The sequence below is a fragment of the Gallus gallus genome, chromosome 2 (genome assembly GCF_016699485.2).
Source record: "Gallus gallus isolate bGalGal1 chromosome 2, bGalGal1.mat.broiler.GRCg7b, whole genome shotgun sequence".
Lineage (NCBI taxonomy): Eukaryota > Metazoa > Chordata > Aves > Galliformes > Phasianidae > Gallus > Gallus gallus.
Genome location: NC_052533.1, coordinates 97,921,638 through 97,937,046, shown reverse-complemented (window position 1 = coordinate 97,937,046; position 15,409 = coordinate 97,921,638). Strand labels below are relative to the sequence as shown.

At 46.2% G+C, this 15,409-nt stretch overlaps 2 protein-coding genes across 2 annotated transcripts in view; one reads left to right on the top strand and one right to left on the bottom strand.

Annotated features, from left to right (window-relative positions):
• Nucleotides 1–7,255, bottom strand: part of APCDD1 (APC down-regulated 1) — a 30,863-nt gene extending 23,608 nt beyond the window's left edge. Inside the window, 1 exon segment of the mRNA NM_001012941.2 lies at nt 7,003–7,255. Within this exon segment, the coding sequence (NP_001012959.1) occupies nt 7,003–7,060 (58 nt within the window). The 5' untranslated portion in view covers nt 7,061–7,255.
• LOC121109849 (translation initiation factor IF-2-like) overlaps nt 1–12,280 on the top strand; it is a 31,353-nt gene extending 19,073 nt beyond the window's left edge. Inside the window, exons 3-5 of the mRNA XM_046937944.1 lie at nt 6,519–7,324; nt 8,474–8,552; nt 8,889–12,280. Of these exons, the coding sequence (XP_046793900.1) occupies nt 6,519–7,324; nt 8,474–8,552; nt 8,889–9,236 (1,233 nt within the window). The 3' untranslated portion in view covers nt 9,237–12,280. The remainder of the gene's footprint in view (nt 1–6,518; nt 7,325–8,473; nt 8,553–8,888) is intronic.
• The last annotated feature ends 3,129 nt before the right edge of the window (nt 12,281–15,409 follow it).

The following is a 15,409-nucleotide window of genomic DNA, read 5'->3' as shown; positions in this document are numbered from 1 at the left end:
CCAGGTCCGGTGAAATCTACCATGCACTTATTTCTGTTGTTATGAACCACAGCTAACATTTGAGACCTTCTCCTTTAACAAGTTTTCCCATCCTTACATCTCCACACATTCAAACAATTCAGCTCATTCTCTTTAATGGAGCGCTTCTGTCCACGGCTCTTTGTCAGAAAGGATGCAGCCTGCAAGGTACCTGCTGGATGCTGGAGCTATCACTGCTAACTCTTTCAGCAGGAACACAGCTATCAGGATGCCTTCTGCAAAGAAATTATCTCACATTGAAAAACCCTTTGAAAATTTACATTTTTGCCTGGAGTTGTTAAGCATTTGAAATCTGCCATTAAGAGGAGGTTTTGAAATGGTTCAAGTGACTCTTTCCAAGGCATATGTATCACACACTTTGCTTTTAGGCTGTTGTGCTTTTCATAACACATCATATGACTCATGACTATAGACGTGCTTGAAAATGAATGATTTATTCATTTAAACATATTTGGGCATTTAATTTCTCCAAGCAAAAATCCTCCTGCAGAAGGATACCATTTTGTATGTGTACAAAGAGAAGATGTGGTAACCACATTATACGTTGCCAATTATTCCCTGGAGGAAATAATGAAAAGAGGGGTATTTGAAAAGGAGTCAAACTTTCTGTGACATTATGCAGAGTCTTTTTGATATTGCTTAAAAGTAAGCTGGCCTCTTAGCTCTCCCTGGAAGTACAGCTGGATGTAGTTCTATCTTGCAAACAACAAACTGTACCCAGTGGATGTGAGATTTGCATTGTCAGCCACAGAGATCTGTATCTGAGAAGAGAGCATGTGCTCAGGATTCATCCATCAAACTGTGACAAATGATGACGGGAAGAGTTTAAGTCAAGACAGGCACGAGAACATAAGAAAGACTGTAGAGATTGAGGAAGAGATGTAGAAGGCACACACATGCCAGGCAACATCCCATGCATTGGACGTGACTATCAGAACACAGATTATGGTGTAAGATTAAAAGGAAATGATGGGACCCTTACCTTGTTTGCTACATTTTTCAATGTTTGTGTTGCTGAGGTAAGGAAATAATTAATTTAGCACAGCCTTCTTCCTCACTGAGTCATAATTTCAACGCTTTTGTTTATAACTACATATGCTAGTATCCAAAGGTGCCCTAACTTCACTTGTGTTACCTAAAAATCTCTCACAAAGACTAGTGATGTACTTTCTGTGCAAGACACAAAGCTGAACACTGTCTCCTGTGCATTTCCACACTACAGACAACTGAAAGCAGCACAGAATCCCCTGCTCCCCTTTGGCAGTGCACAGCGAAGCGTTCTGTGAAACTGAGGCCTCGTGGGGATGATGGCATTCATTGTAAAAGATCTGTTTGGTGATGTTCAAAGTTGGACATTGCTGGAAGGCTTAAGATTAAAACGTGCTTTCACAAAACTGGGAAAAGAATTTCACGGCTCTTAAAAGCCCACTCTGGAGCCCAAGCATGGTTGCAACATACTTGGAGCCACTACCTTCATTCAGAAAGATCCAGCTCTGCTATTCTCTATAGCACAGAGAGAAGACAGGCTTCAGAACCTCCATGATAAGCCACATATTTCAGACTCAAGGTCCAACACATAATTTTAATTTTTTTATGTGAAATGAAGGAATCTTGCACATTCACAAAAGACAGTCCACCATCTAATCATTCAAAAGTGTGACAGACTCAAAACCCATTCTTTGCATGGTGCTAATGGCAGCATTTTTGTGAAGCCTCTGGTTAACACTTCCTGTGGCTACACCATGACCACAGGCCATAAATTGTATCACCCTCCCCACAGTGGCTGCCTATTCACAGCAGCAAGTCCAAAAGAAAAAGGAACATTCCAGAGCCCAATAAAAATGCCTCTTAGAAAAGCAAAACAAAGAACAACAAATGTATTTTTGATGCATTGATAACCATCTTCACTTTCATAATCAAGACCTCGCAGCACAGATCACAATACAGCTTTAGCACCAAAGTCTGGATCGAAGACAGTACACAAGGTGCTGCAGCTCCCTCTCCCAGCTGGGAATCCCCTTCAGTGCCCCATAGATCAAGCGTCAGAGAGGTAGAGTCAACAACCATCGGAGTGGGAAAGCGAGGTGTGGGCAGCTGCCAGGTGAGAATGCATAGCTGGCAGCACCCTCTGCACCAGGTGCTGATAAGGCGGGGGCTTCAAGCTCTGGGGTTCACCCATAAACCTCTATCTGATGTGGGAACAACCACTGCAGATAAAATAATTGGAAGGTAAGATGGGTTACTTTCAAGTTCTTCAAAGATCTCTGCGCATAGCTGCGAGTAAAATACCGATCTCAAAAGGGTGATCTGCTGGCAGCCGGTTACCCAAACGTGCTTCAGAAGTTGCTCACAAAAAGCTCTTCATGAACATTTCTGTGAAAAAAACTGTGAGCTGCTATACTCAATGGCTCAGTTTTTGGAAGAACAGTATGCAAATAATGTACAATTGCGCCATCAATAATGATAAGTAGTGTTGTGCTCGAGCACAAATTCTAATCTTTTAATTCATATCTAGACACCACGGGCAAATTCTGTTCTCAACTTTGCAAGATTGCAAAAGTATAGCTTGAATAATCTTAAAGGTTAGACTTCAGATTTAAATCAGTTTCATTAACAAACACCTCTACCACAATGGAAACCGTGGCTTCAAATATGGCCAAATGGAGCACTTCAAAACATGGGCTCCCAGCTACTACACCTTCAGCAGGCTCACCTTTGGCTCAACAGGAGGAAAAATGTTAACAAAAAGTAGGACTAAAAACTGGATTTAGATTGGGATTGCTCAGGAGGAACCATTCGGTCTTTCATTTGCAGCCCTGTAAAGTCCAGAAGAGCACCATTCTGCTGCAAATTAAAACAATCTCAAGTGGTAGTCCAAGTGCAAAATACACAATGACATTCGAACATGCAGGCTGCAGCTCTGCTCCAAGCCCTTTTCAAGTTCGAACTTGTTTGAAACATTAAAAACTTTACCACAGATAAAGGATAATTGGCAGGATTAAGTTTATAGCTCTCCTTATCTGGGCAGTCGCCCTGCACAATTAAATAAATACACATTTGGATTACTCTCTTTCTTGATGTGGGAGAGTGCTACATAATGCCTGTGACAGGCCTTCGGCTGCAGTGCAAACTTGTGTAATTACAGTGGGGAATATAATGTCCTGTTACCAAGCCGCTGTCTGTGTTTATCAGTGTTTTCCCTACGCTCGGAACTTCAAATGGTCCTCTCACAGGATCAGGACCTAAATTAGCTGCTGTGAACAAAGGGGCCGGGAAAGGAAAGCTGAATTTCCTGGTCATAAAAGCAGACAGGACAATGACTTCCCTTAACAGGTATCCGCCGATGTTCCTGTGCACGCAGGGCTTGCAGGCACAGCTGCCAAAGAGCCTCGTGCCCTCACGGAGGGAAAGAAGCACTGCAGAGCGTGAAAGAGCCTGGAGGGAGATAAGCATACTTAGATGCTTAGATACTTAGATGCTTAACAGCAGGACAAGGGGAACGGTTTTAAGTTGAAAGAGGGAAGATTTAGGTTGGATGTTAGGGGGAAGTTCTTTACAGGGGAGTGGTGAGGCGCTGGAACGGGCTGCCCAGAGAGGTTGTAGATGCCCCATCCCTGGAGGTGTTCAAGGCCAGGTTGGATGAGGCCCTGGGCAACCTGGTCTAGTAAATGGGGAGGTTGGTGGCCCTGCCCAGCAGGGGGGTTGGAGATTCATGATCCTTGAGGTTCCTTCCAACCCAGGCCATTCTGTGATTCTGTGATGGCAGAGCTAGAAAGAAGCTCCTCAAGGCCAGCTGCCTCAGGCTTAGACTCTCTGCTATCTTACAGCCCTGTCCTTGCTTGGAGGAGATCAGAGGACCCTGCACCGAGCAGCCATGTAGCTGGGATGCTCTGCTAAGTGTGAACCTGGCTGTTAATTCGGCTCCCCGCCGCTCCCGATGCCAATAGTAAAGCCACCTCTGCCCAGTGGGCATGCTTTCCTCCAGAGCCACAGAGGGTTAATTAAAGCCCACCTCCACGTGGGGCAGCCCTGTGCTGAAGTGCAATCCAACCTCGACAGTAGTTGGGTCTGGCCCCCTTTGAAGCCGACATCTGGTCTCCATCACAGACATCTGCACACTGCCGTGCGGCCTGCAGGCCACGGCCCATCCTCCACACACGGGGCGGCTGTTTGTTCAGGTGGGCCTTGCGTCCGCGCAAAGACAGCGCTAGCCAGCTTGCCATGGGCCATCGCACCCTCCAGCAGCCCTACTTAGAGCACTATGTCCATAAATAAAACACTACTGCTCTAAACTGCTGGGCATACTTGCCATCAGCATCCCGTGCACCAGTTTTGGGCTCCATCGCTCACCAGCCCATCTCCTACACACACTACAGAGCGCAAAGACTGCTCACCACCACCATCTCCTCCCTCTGGAAGCCCACAGCTAAGCTATGGAGGATGGCTGAAATCAAATTTACGGTGATGAAGTTGTGAATAAAACTGAGTCTATCTCTCCCTGCTAACTCCCCCTTTTACTCTTTTATTCATTGTCTTCCAGATTGCCAAATGAAGCATGTTACAGAGGGAACAGATCTCACACGCCTCTAGCACGGAGTGCAATTTTGGTCCATTTTACAGACATGGGTACTTACATCGTATATACTTACTTATTTTCCATAAACAGGTTTTGAAATTAAACACAAATTTAAGCGATATTGCCAGTGAACTTTTAAAAGCATAAACAGTCTTGCTCTGAAAAGCCCAGCAGTCCCGTCTTCATCTTTATTAGGGCTATTTCCACGATGTTATCAACAAATTGTTTAAGTTAGGGTTTCTAATTCACTATTCTAGCAGTAACATAATCAGAAATAAGCTGAAGTTTCTTCTTAGCATCTGTACTTGTTAAAAAAAAGTTTACATTTCCAAAAGAAATTAGCCAAATTTGTTTTGAACCCTCTTGGAGGTGACTCCTATTAATCAGGTTTTCTGGAGCTGAACGATCTTAGCTTTTGACATCTGAAACTTCTGTGGCTTTCTCTCTAAGCAAAGAAAACAGCGATAATGGACAACTTCCAGCTGCAAACCTCTTATGATATTGCACAGGTTTTATTTTGACTAAGGAACACAAGTTTTTCCAAATAGAAATTGGGCAACGTTAAAGTAGGCATTTCTTAACATAATGAAAGCATAAGCTTTAGTCTTGCAGGACATTCTAACTTGCTTTATAAAGCTTTAAACCCTAAATACACACACACACACACACCCTATCGCTCACTTTTAACCCTTAATTTGCCAGGTGCAATAGAAACGTTGAAGACAACATGACATGCTGTAAAGAGGCTTAGCGCTGCAATCCCTTGGGACTGCTGGCTGTTCTTACACATCACCAGCTCAGGCTGGCCACTGGCTGAAGGATGCTCCTACTGACTCCACGGCACACAGAGAAAGCTCCAGACCAAGTTAAAGCTAACAGGGTAAGCGCAAATAGACTGGCTGAACTTCAGTCCACTGTATGACACCAATGGCTTCAAGCTTTTAAGGGTGGCAACTTCCCCACGCTCGAAACTCAGATCCAAACTGTGCACTGCTACTTCGCTGAGGTGTAGATGTTTACACACAAGCCAACGAGCTGCACCGTTTTGCAAGAATACAGGTACACTTTATTTGGTGAAACATAACCACAGATGGAAAAAATAGACTATTTTCCTACTTCATGCTCTTTTGGCAGCTGCTGTTTTGATCTGATCATCAGCCTTGATTTGCTTCCCGCTCCAGCCAGGGTTCAGCACTGCTCTGTAATTCCAAGCAGATGAGCCGGGGAGTCCAACCCTGTAATTACACCTCCTCTCCTTACCCTCTAAACTCCAAGCCTCCCATTTTCACTCTTACATCTCGGATCACAAGAGTTTTAAGAAACACCTTCGGTGTCCCAGCGGGTCTGGCTTAACTAAACACATTTATGCTCTCTCTGGATTTCATTGCTGAGCTGTGAGAAGGGTATAAAGCCCCCTCCTGGGGAACAAGGTCTTTTACTCTTTGTCTCTCGAAACAAAATACACAATCAGAAGTCCATGCTCTTTATTATTTATTGAATACCATCTGTGTGCTTAGCACTTGTACAAACACAGAGAGAGGCAATCCCCGCTCCACAAAATCAATCCCAGGAATAGCTCTGAAACCTTTATCCCCGCTCACAGATCTCACCCTGAATCCATGTAGGTTACTTGCATTCTAACAGCTAAAGCAAATTCCTCTTTTTACAAGGCAGCTCGGGGTCCTAGGAAATTTAACTGAAGAAGTATGGATGCTACAAAGTACTCTCGTGTTAAGAATGGGCTTCCAAACGATGCTGTGACTTGAGGAGTTTGAGTCACTCTTGGAGAACGATGTCTCTCCTGGATTTCTCAAATCTGGCTGCCAAATGTTAGACATACCGAAGCAGCTAATTAAATAGCCTCCCTTTCAGAAGTCGCTCTTGGAGAACATCGGGATTCTAGACAAACGAGCTGGATGTACGCGCTGCGTGCAGCCCACACAAGTTTAAATACACACGGCACCAAACTTTTGCCTGCCTGGGGTGTCGGAGACACGTCAGTCCGTGGCTTAGCAGAACAGCAGGCAGTGACACCCCGAGTCCCCGGTGCCCCGCGCCGCCAAACGCACCTCCCGGCCGCAAAGCTCCTCCTCGGCCGCAGGTGAGGCAGAGTCCGGCAGGGTCGGACTGTGCCAGCTGCCCGTCCAGCCGCTCCGTCCCAAAGCCACGGGCACGCAAGGTGCCCGGCCGAGCGGGACAGAGGCACGGCCGCTCGCCCTATGGCTTCGCCGCACCCCGCTGCTCCGAAGTTTTATCCACCAACGAGGCGAAGCGGGCGAGGTCCGCGTGGCTGCGCTCCTACCCCTCAGCCGGACCCACGCCGCAGGACGAGAGCACCACCCGCGTCCCGTCTTCACCCGCGCAGCCGCCGGGCTCCCCGCACTCACCGTGCAGCAGCAGGGCCGGGAACAGGTACCGCATCAGGCTGCCGTACGGGACGAACATCTCCGCGCTCCGTGCCGGGGCCGCGACCGCGCACAGCGGGCCGTGCCGCGCTCAGCGCCGCGCCGGGCAGCCCATGGCCGGCGCTAGGGGGCGGGCGGCTGGCGGGGCGGCAGCGCGGCCGGGGCACACCGCCTCTCCTTCGGGAACCCGTCCCTCGCTCCTGAGCTCGGGCTCCGCTCGCCGCCTCCTCACCCGTATCCACGAAGCCCGGCGGCGGCTCCGCTTCATATTTCTCCTTCCAGCGGGAGGAGGAGGGGTCGGGAGGTGGGGACTCCCGCGCTGCCGCCGCCGGGAGGGGTGGAGGGCGGGCTGGAGGGACGGCCCGTGGGGTGTCCGCCGCCGGGCGGGGGCGGGTAGGGGCGCGGGAGGGTGCGCTGTGGGGGAGGGCGGGCGGTGTTGGGGCGGGCCGAGTGCTGCCGTGTGGTTCTCGGCAGGTACGGTGCGGCTGTGTGTCGCTGTGGGCAGGGGGACAGAAGTCGAGGAGAGGAAACGTTTTGGCCGCGGTTCTCCACATAAATTAGACGTTTTAAAGAACAGGCGTCTGAGTTGCCGCCTTTGATTTTGCACTCCGTACGTTTTCCCATGGCCATAGAATCAGCACGTCGTGAGTTGGAAGGGACCCACAAGGACCATCGAGTCCAACTCCAGGCTCCACACAGGCCATCCAAAATCCTAACCTATGCCTGAGAGCACTGTCCAAACGCCCCTTGAACTCTGGCACTTGGGCCCGTGACCACTGGGCAGCCCGTTCCATGCCCACCGCCCTCTGGTGCAGCACCTGTCCCCAACCCCCAGCTGCCCCTCCCCTGGCACAGCTCCATGCCGTTCCCTCGGGCCCTGTCGCTGTCACACAGAGCAGAGCTCAGCGCTGCCCCTCCGCTCCCTGTGAGGAGCTGCGGCCGCCATCAGGCCTCCCCTCAGCTCCTCTGCTCTGCGCTGAGCACACCCAGGGACCTCAGTCACCCCGAGTCTTTCATCCTGGTCGTGCAAACACATGTTCTTAAGAGCTGTACACCTTAACAACTTTTGTCTGAGTTTGAGCGCCGGGCTTTGTTTTATACTGCCCACTGCTCACAAACATCCTATTTTCTGGTTTTTGTTTATGTCCGTGGGCTCAGCTGTAGTGTCCTATGACAAAGAATGTGTAACAAATTGGAAAATTTTGAGAAAATCAATGTAACTGAGTTTTGAATGGTTTAAGCTAAAGTGTTTACACGCTGAGTGATTAAAAAGAAATACAAACAACAATGACTCTTTCCAGCTCCCTTGAGAAGGAAGAATAAATTTAATCTTCCTCGCTTATACAGGGAGGAAGCTGAGACAGAAACAAGTAGTGGTGAGTCAGAATGCGAGCTCTGGTGCTTTGGATTCTCAGAGTTACAACACTTGTTCTTTCAAACAAATGTTTTTCAGGTCAGAAGGGACAGTTTCCAGAGCACTTGGTGGTGGTCTCTACAAGGCTGTAGTGAGTGGATATCTGGTCAATGACCTGGTGAGAAATGCACAAAGGAGAATAAGCTCCTTCATGAAACAGGTGCCCAGGAACACAAGTTAAGCTGGGTATGGCTGTGAAAATACCCTTCCCCAATGTTTGTTGCTCATCTTCAACCCATTCCTGTAGTTGCCACAGAAGTGTTTGTCACCAGTGTGTATGAAGGAACAATTCATGCTGTAGACCTAATGCAGCTGGAAACATTGTTTGTGTACTCGGCTGTTTTTAAGAGAGGATCAAGATTAAGAGAGGATCAAGACTAATCAAAGTTACTTTTGCTGCCAGTAACAATCTGATAGTGGCCAAGACACCGAAGTAGATTTTCTTTACCTTCAGGTTCTGAAAGGGAAAACAGATCCAATGGCCAAGGAAGACAGTGATGTTCACCTAGATGCAGTACAGCACCTGCACTTACGAGTCTTGGGGACTCTTGAAGCACATCATGTATGTGCATGCTGGTTGCCTCTGCTAATGGAAGATTTTGCCAGAATGATGGGTGAGATAATGCTGGGCTGCAAACCAGTAATACCAGGCCATGGTATCACATGGTGCTGGAACAGGCTGCCCAGAGAAGTTGTGAAGGTGTTTAAAGTCAGGATGGATGGGAGCCCAGGGCACTCTATTCTACTGTCTGATTTGGTGGGTGGCAACCCTACCCACGACAGGGAGGTTGGGACTACATGATCTTTGAGGTCCCTTCCAACTGAAGCCATTCTATGATTTTATGACATGTGAAAGGTAGTGCACACAGAAAAGTGAGATGCCCCATGGCTGGGCTGAGCAGTGGATGGCTTTAGGGAGGTCTTGCCTATTGAGAAGCAGCCAGCTCAAAGAGTCTTGCTTGTTTGGCAGCTGTGTAGGAAGGCTCTCTTTATGTAAGCCCTCTGCTAATGCTAGTTGTTAGGTGTATGTCCCTTCAAAGCCCTGTATGTGTTTCTGTAGGGTCCCTCAACGTATCCAGCCTACTATCTCACCTGAGGAAGCAACAAGTCAGGAGATAACGAAAATGTGCACCCAGGATGTAAGAGGTAGCCAATGCCACTGTAATGAAGAGTACACAGTAATGAACAATGAGCAGTTTTGAACTGTAATTATATCAAAGTAGCAACATTCTGAAGGGGAGGCTTTTTTTCCTGTGAACATAACCTATTCTACCATCTTTGAATCAAGCAATAAAATGATCTGCAAGAGGAGCGTGCAAAAAATCATCTGTCCAAGAAGTGTGAGATTTGTCCCCTGGGAAGGGACATCCCCCCCAGCAGCATCACTAACAGCTTCTCATAAGCAGAAAGGGGAATAACTTTACTGCTCCATCAGCCAACTTTGTAAATTAGGCTCCGCTTGTGATTTACTATCAGCATGGCTTCAGATGTGGTAATGAAATGAAATGAAATCAATACCCAGTGGACCCAGGCACAGTAGAACTTTCCAAAAACAACACAGACTATACTTTGTCTTTTACTCGCCTTTTTTATTTTGTAATATTTTAAGGACATGGGATTTTTCAAACTGATGCACAATATTTTTTTGATAGCGTGCCCAGCTTACTCCTACTTGTTTCATTACTGTGCCCCTGTTCTGCATTTACTGTTGCTGTAACAGGAAGCAGTGACAAATAACAGCTCCTTGCTCTTTGATCTAAGCAGCATGTCACATCCATGCCCATTAAAAATTATATTAACCAATCCAACTGTGACTTCGTGAACTTGGGCTCCTGGGGCAGGGTATGTGCTTAATGTGAGTATAAAGTCATTTAAACGTCATTTACAAAGACATCTCAGCCATACTGACAGTTGGACTAAGTGATCTTAAAGGTTTTTTCTAATCTTAATGATTCTGTGATTCTGTATTCTCATAAATAACATAGGGGCAAAAGCATTTAAAGAAGGAAGGCAGCAGAAAATGCGCAGGAAGTGGTCATTTAGGAAACTAACCTGATGGAAAATATACTTTGGGGCTGAGGCTCTTTACAAAAGTATTAAAATAGAAAGAAAACTAATTCGTGGGGCTTGTTGCATGACACTTAAAAGACCATGGCATATCAGCATGGTGCTTGTCTAGCTAAGGTGCAGGCTGATTAGCTGGCAGCCAATGCCAGTCTTGTGGTGAAAGACATTTAAAGGAGAGACATGATGGGAAAGAGTGGGGGGCCACGAGCATATGGGATGCTTTATGCTATGGAGAAAAATGGAATGGGGTAGCACCCTTTCACCCTGTAATGCTTTGGCAGTGCCACAGCTGTGATTAGCTGATGGCTAAATTACGTTTTTTAGAAGACAGTATGTTCTTTTGAATGTGGCAAAGGAGTGAGATGTAAAGATTTATCAGAAAAGAGTGGAGTGACTGATTCACAAGGAATCACAGGTCTGTGAGGTTTCTATTTGTGGATTGTCCATGACAAGTTCATCAGAACAAGTGAAGTTTTGGAGAGAGGTTTTGCTACATGCCCAGCTGAAGCTGAAATCCACAAGATCACCACAGATCTTGTCTGATCCAGGCTGGATGTGGCTCTGGGCAGCCTGGTCTAGTGGTTGGCAACCCTGCCTGCCCACGGCAGGGGGGTCAAAACTAGATGGTCTTTGAGGTCTTTTTCAGCCCAGGCCATTCTATGATTCTATATTCTATGACACATAGAAATACACTATATGACATCTTATTTTGGCTTCAGCTATTTGAGGGAGAAGTTGAGCCTGTGGAATATAACAATTATTTTCAAGGACATGAAGTCTGTTTTTAGTTTCTCAGGCCCGTGCCTGTGGTGATGCTCACCTGCAAACTGTGGCTCTGATGGTGAGACTCATCTGTGAGGTGCTGCAGGTTGCCTCAGAGGTCTGTGCTCTGTTGCTCCTCCTCGTTTAGGTAGGCACAGTGCCTGAGAGGTGCACTTTGGGAACGATTTTGTTTTAGTCTTATAAGTCACACTGAAGGTCTGTTAGCTAGAAATAGGCACCACAAATACAGTCCAGACAGTGAAAATGAAGGTCTTGTGGCCTTCATAGACTTCATAGACTTTTTTCCTCCTTTTTAAACATATATTTTTAATTTTTTAGATACATGCAGAGACATGCACTTATGCACACGCACACCACACAAAACTTCTCTGCTAGAAGAGGCTTGCTTGAGAGAGCACCGGTTTCACAAAAATCACAAAAATGTGGCTCTCTGAAGCAGTTTGTTTTCCCAGTTTTCCTAGAGCAGTTTGAAAAGTAGAAGGTAATAAGAATGTGAAAAAAAAAAAAACCACAACATGAAGAGCAGACCCTGCAGAGCTCGGGCATTACAAGAGGGACAAATCAAAGAAAGAGGCAAAGGACTCAAACATGCTCCCTTCTTCATATCTTCACTTGTTCTTGGCACTTGAAGTGTGCTTGTGATTGGATTGCTCAGAGCACAGACAGTTTTGTGGGACTCTTCCTGCAGCCAGGGCCTTGGGGCTTGCTGCAGCTCCAATGAACCCAGTAGGGGTCTTTCCATTGCCTGTGCTGAGAGCTGGATCCTGCCCTACAGGAGGCTGCTGGCAGTGCCAGCTGGAACAGCTAATGCTTGCATGCTGATAGTATTCATCTGGAAGCAAGGAAAATGGGGGCTGAAGGTATTTCTTTATCTCATGTATGCTCTAGGATCCATCCTCGCTCTCCCCAGCACTGCTGATTTCATTCATTCATGGCATTCAAATGTCATAAAAACCAGTGTGGTAAAAATGTCTTTGTACACATTATGTCTTCTATTGTTCTCACAGGCGCTTTCTGATGTTGTGACTTGAAAAAAAAAAAAGCAACAGCCAAACCGACCAATTGAGAATTTGTTACAGCCTGGACAAAAATGTTCTCCATATATCATCTCGCTCTGCAGAGTTGTGCAACTGATTGGAGCAGTGGCTGTTTCCATTTCTGAAGACAAAAGAATACTTCTGGAAAAAACTGAACACAAGTAGAGTGTTGTTCATTACTGCTTATATTTTCTCAGAATAAAATTAAACTTTTATTTTGATTAATTTCTCCGAGAAAATGGAAGTTCTGGCCATTTTTTATAAACTATCCGAAGAAACAGATTTAATTTCCAAACTGAAAAATGGATTAATGTGACTCGCCAGGCTTATGTGAGACTTTCAAGTAACAGCTTGCTCCTGTATAGCACATGGGAGGCACTTTCTTAGTTTATATTCTCCTTATAGTTCCTTTGTGGCCAGTGCTTCTCTAGGTTAATAAAAAGCCATTTGGGAAATGGGATTTCCATTCCTTGTAGCGCACTGCCCATGGTCTTCCTTTCCACTTGGCAGAGAAAACGCACACAGAGAGAGAAAGAGTGGGAACTCAAACCAGCTCCAGGCAGCCTTGTGCTCCTGGGCATTTCATGGAGGGACCAGGTGGGAGATTTTCTTTCGTGATTTAGTTCAGGACTTGCATTTAGTGATGGGTCTCTTGCAACATGTCTTAGATGCGCAAATGGACAAACTCAGGTTTGAAGTACAACCTTGTCTCAGAATTCCCCTGGGTTTTTCTAGTGGCCCTTTGGCTGGCTGGCATCTACTCTCATTATCCTACTTGGGCTGTTTATTTCTCAGTATGCCACTTTCAATCTTCATCTCAAATCATGGTTATTACAGCCTTGGTGTTTGACAGCTATCGCAGAGATACTCATTTGCAGGCATTTTTTTTCTTTGCTCATTATAAAGCTGACTTTCATTCATATTTCAAACTAAACTTTATATTTAAGATCCTGGCTCGTGTATATTCAAGCACAAGTGTATTTTTTTTCCAAAGCTTCCCCCAGTGTGGGGCAAAGCAGTGTCTTTTGGTAAAAGAATACCACTTCCATGCACTTTCAAATCACGACCTCACCAAGGTTTGTCATAGCCACTGAGGGCACCGGCTTCAAGAAAAACACAGAAGCATGTTTTCCCAAATAAGAAGGAAAAAAATGAAGTGACTGGAAGTGTTGGAGAGTTATCATTTCTAGCTGGTGTGTCTGCCTGGTTGTGCAACACTCGTGTGAGCTGTTTGCTTTCCCAGGGCCTCAGTTTCCCCATCTGTGGAAGGCATGTATGAATCTGTGGATAGCTGCATAGCCTAAAAGTAATGCATATACAGTATGAAGTATAACTGAGTGGGAGTTCACCTACAGGTAGAAAGACATTAATATGGTTTAATAAGTAAGGTATATACATTTTCTCAGGATATTCCCCATCAACTGCAGTAAGTTTTGAATTCCTTCCATCATTTCCATCTACTTATCAATGTAAAACGTATGTTATATACATATTTATATGAGCAGCATATGAACATATATAGTACTTATATATGAGTAAAATGTCTATTTTATATACATATAAAATCTTTGAAACATCTGGATAGTGCATTATCCAAGTGCACGCTCTTCAAGCCTGTGAGCAGCCAGCCAGATTGCTGACTGCCTGAATTAAACAGCAGTCTTCTCCAACAAGCTTGTCTGCAGCTGCAAGGTGTTCTCAAGTCTACTTAAGAGCTGCCAGGTTCTGTAGGAAAACTGCTTATCTGCTGAGAAAATACTACCAGCAGCGTCTTGGAGAGCAGTGGGCTAAATTACAGTTGTGGATAATAAAAAAGAGGAGAGGGGGAGGAGAAAGGAGAGGAGAGGAGAGGAGAGGAGAGGAGAGGAGAGGAGAGGAGAGGAGAGGAGAGGAGAGGAGAGGAGAGGAGAGGAGAGGAGAGGAGAGGAGAGGAGAGGAGAGGAGAGGAGAGGAGAGGAGAGGAGAGGAGAGGAGAGGAGAGGAGAGGAGAGGAGAGGAGAGGAGAGGAGAGGAGAGGAGAGGAGGCTGAATTCTGGCTGGTTTCTTTGGACTTCCATTTTCCATACTTGGTACAAGGATGGAGAGTATAAGAGCTGATGACAATACTAAGGTGGCATAAGACGTTCCTGTATTGTCAACGTTGTTTAGGCTCCAGAAAATAGCTAGTGAGTAACCCTCCAGAGTAACAGAGATATTTTGTCAACTTTTGTGTCTGTCTTTTGTAGATAAATGCAACAGACAACTCCTACATCCCCTCCTGCCATTTTTTTTTTTCAGTCTAGACAACACTGCTTGGGCCAACTTTTCTCATCAATGCAGCAAATCCTGTAATGTGGATACTTAATGTGAGCTACCCCCTCCAACTGTGCTACCTGCAGTCTGGCACATGGATGCTGCAGTGCCTTGGTATGGTAGCTGCTTCTTCAGCCTCCTTGCAGCCCCCTGGCAGCCTCCAAGCAGCAAGGAACAGGCAGCTGTGGAGGATTATGGAAAATGCCTGGCAAAACAGACGTATTCACACTTCCATTGCCTTGTGCAGTGAGGGGCTAAGTGCGTGTGTGATGCATGAGGGGGAAAATGGAGCAAAGATGTGGCCTGCAAATGAGGTGAGGAATGCTGACCCTCGCACTGAGCTTCCTCTGTCACAACACACATGCACATGAATAAACGCTCGTGCGCGAGTGACCTGGGGTGCTGTTTTTCCCATCAGAATAATCACAGCTCCTTCAATTATAACCACACTTGTGTGTGGCTCACTCCTGGCAGATAATCCAGCGATCTTAAAGCTATCAAGCTACTAAAAATATCCCCGTCAGCTGCTGTTTAATTACTGAACTGTTCCCCATCGTGTTAGAGAAAGGAAAAGTACATTTGATAGTAATTTTCTTGATTGAGGAAGGCTACACACAAAGCTCTCTGCTCCTCATGCAAGTGTGATAAACTCTGAGATTTTTTTGAGGGAATGTTTTGTGTAGGTTTCATCTGTTGTGAATCGAGGGGCAGATGGCTTCTCACTTTTACATTTACTCTTCCAGAGCTTGAGGAAACTGATACAATGAGGGCATTGACCGTATCAATGGCGCTGTAT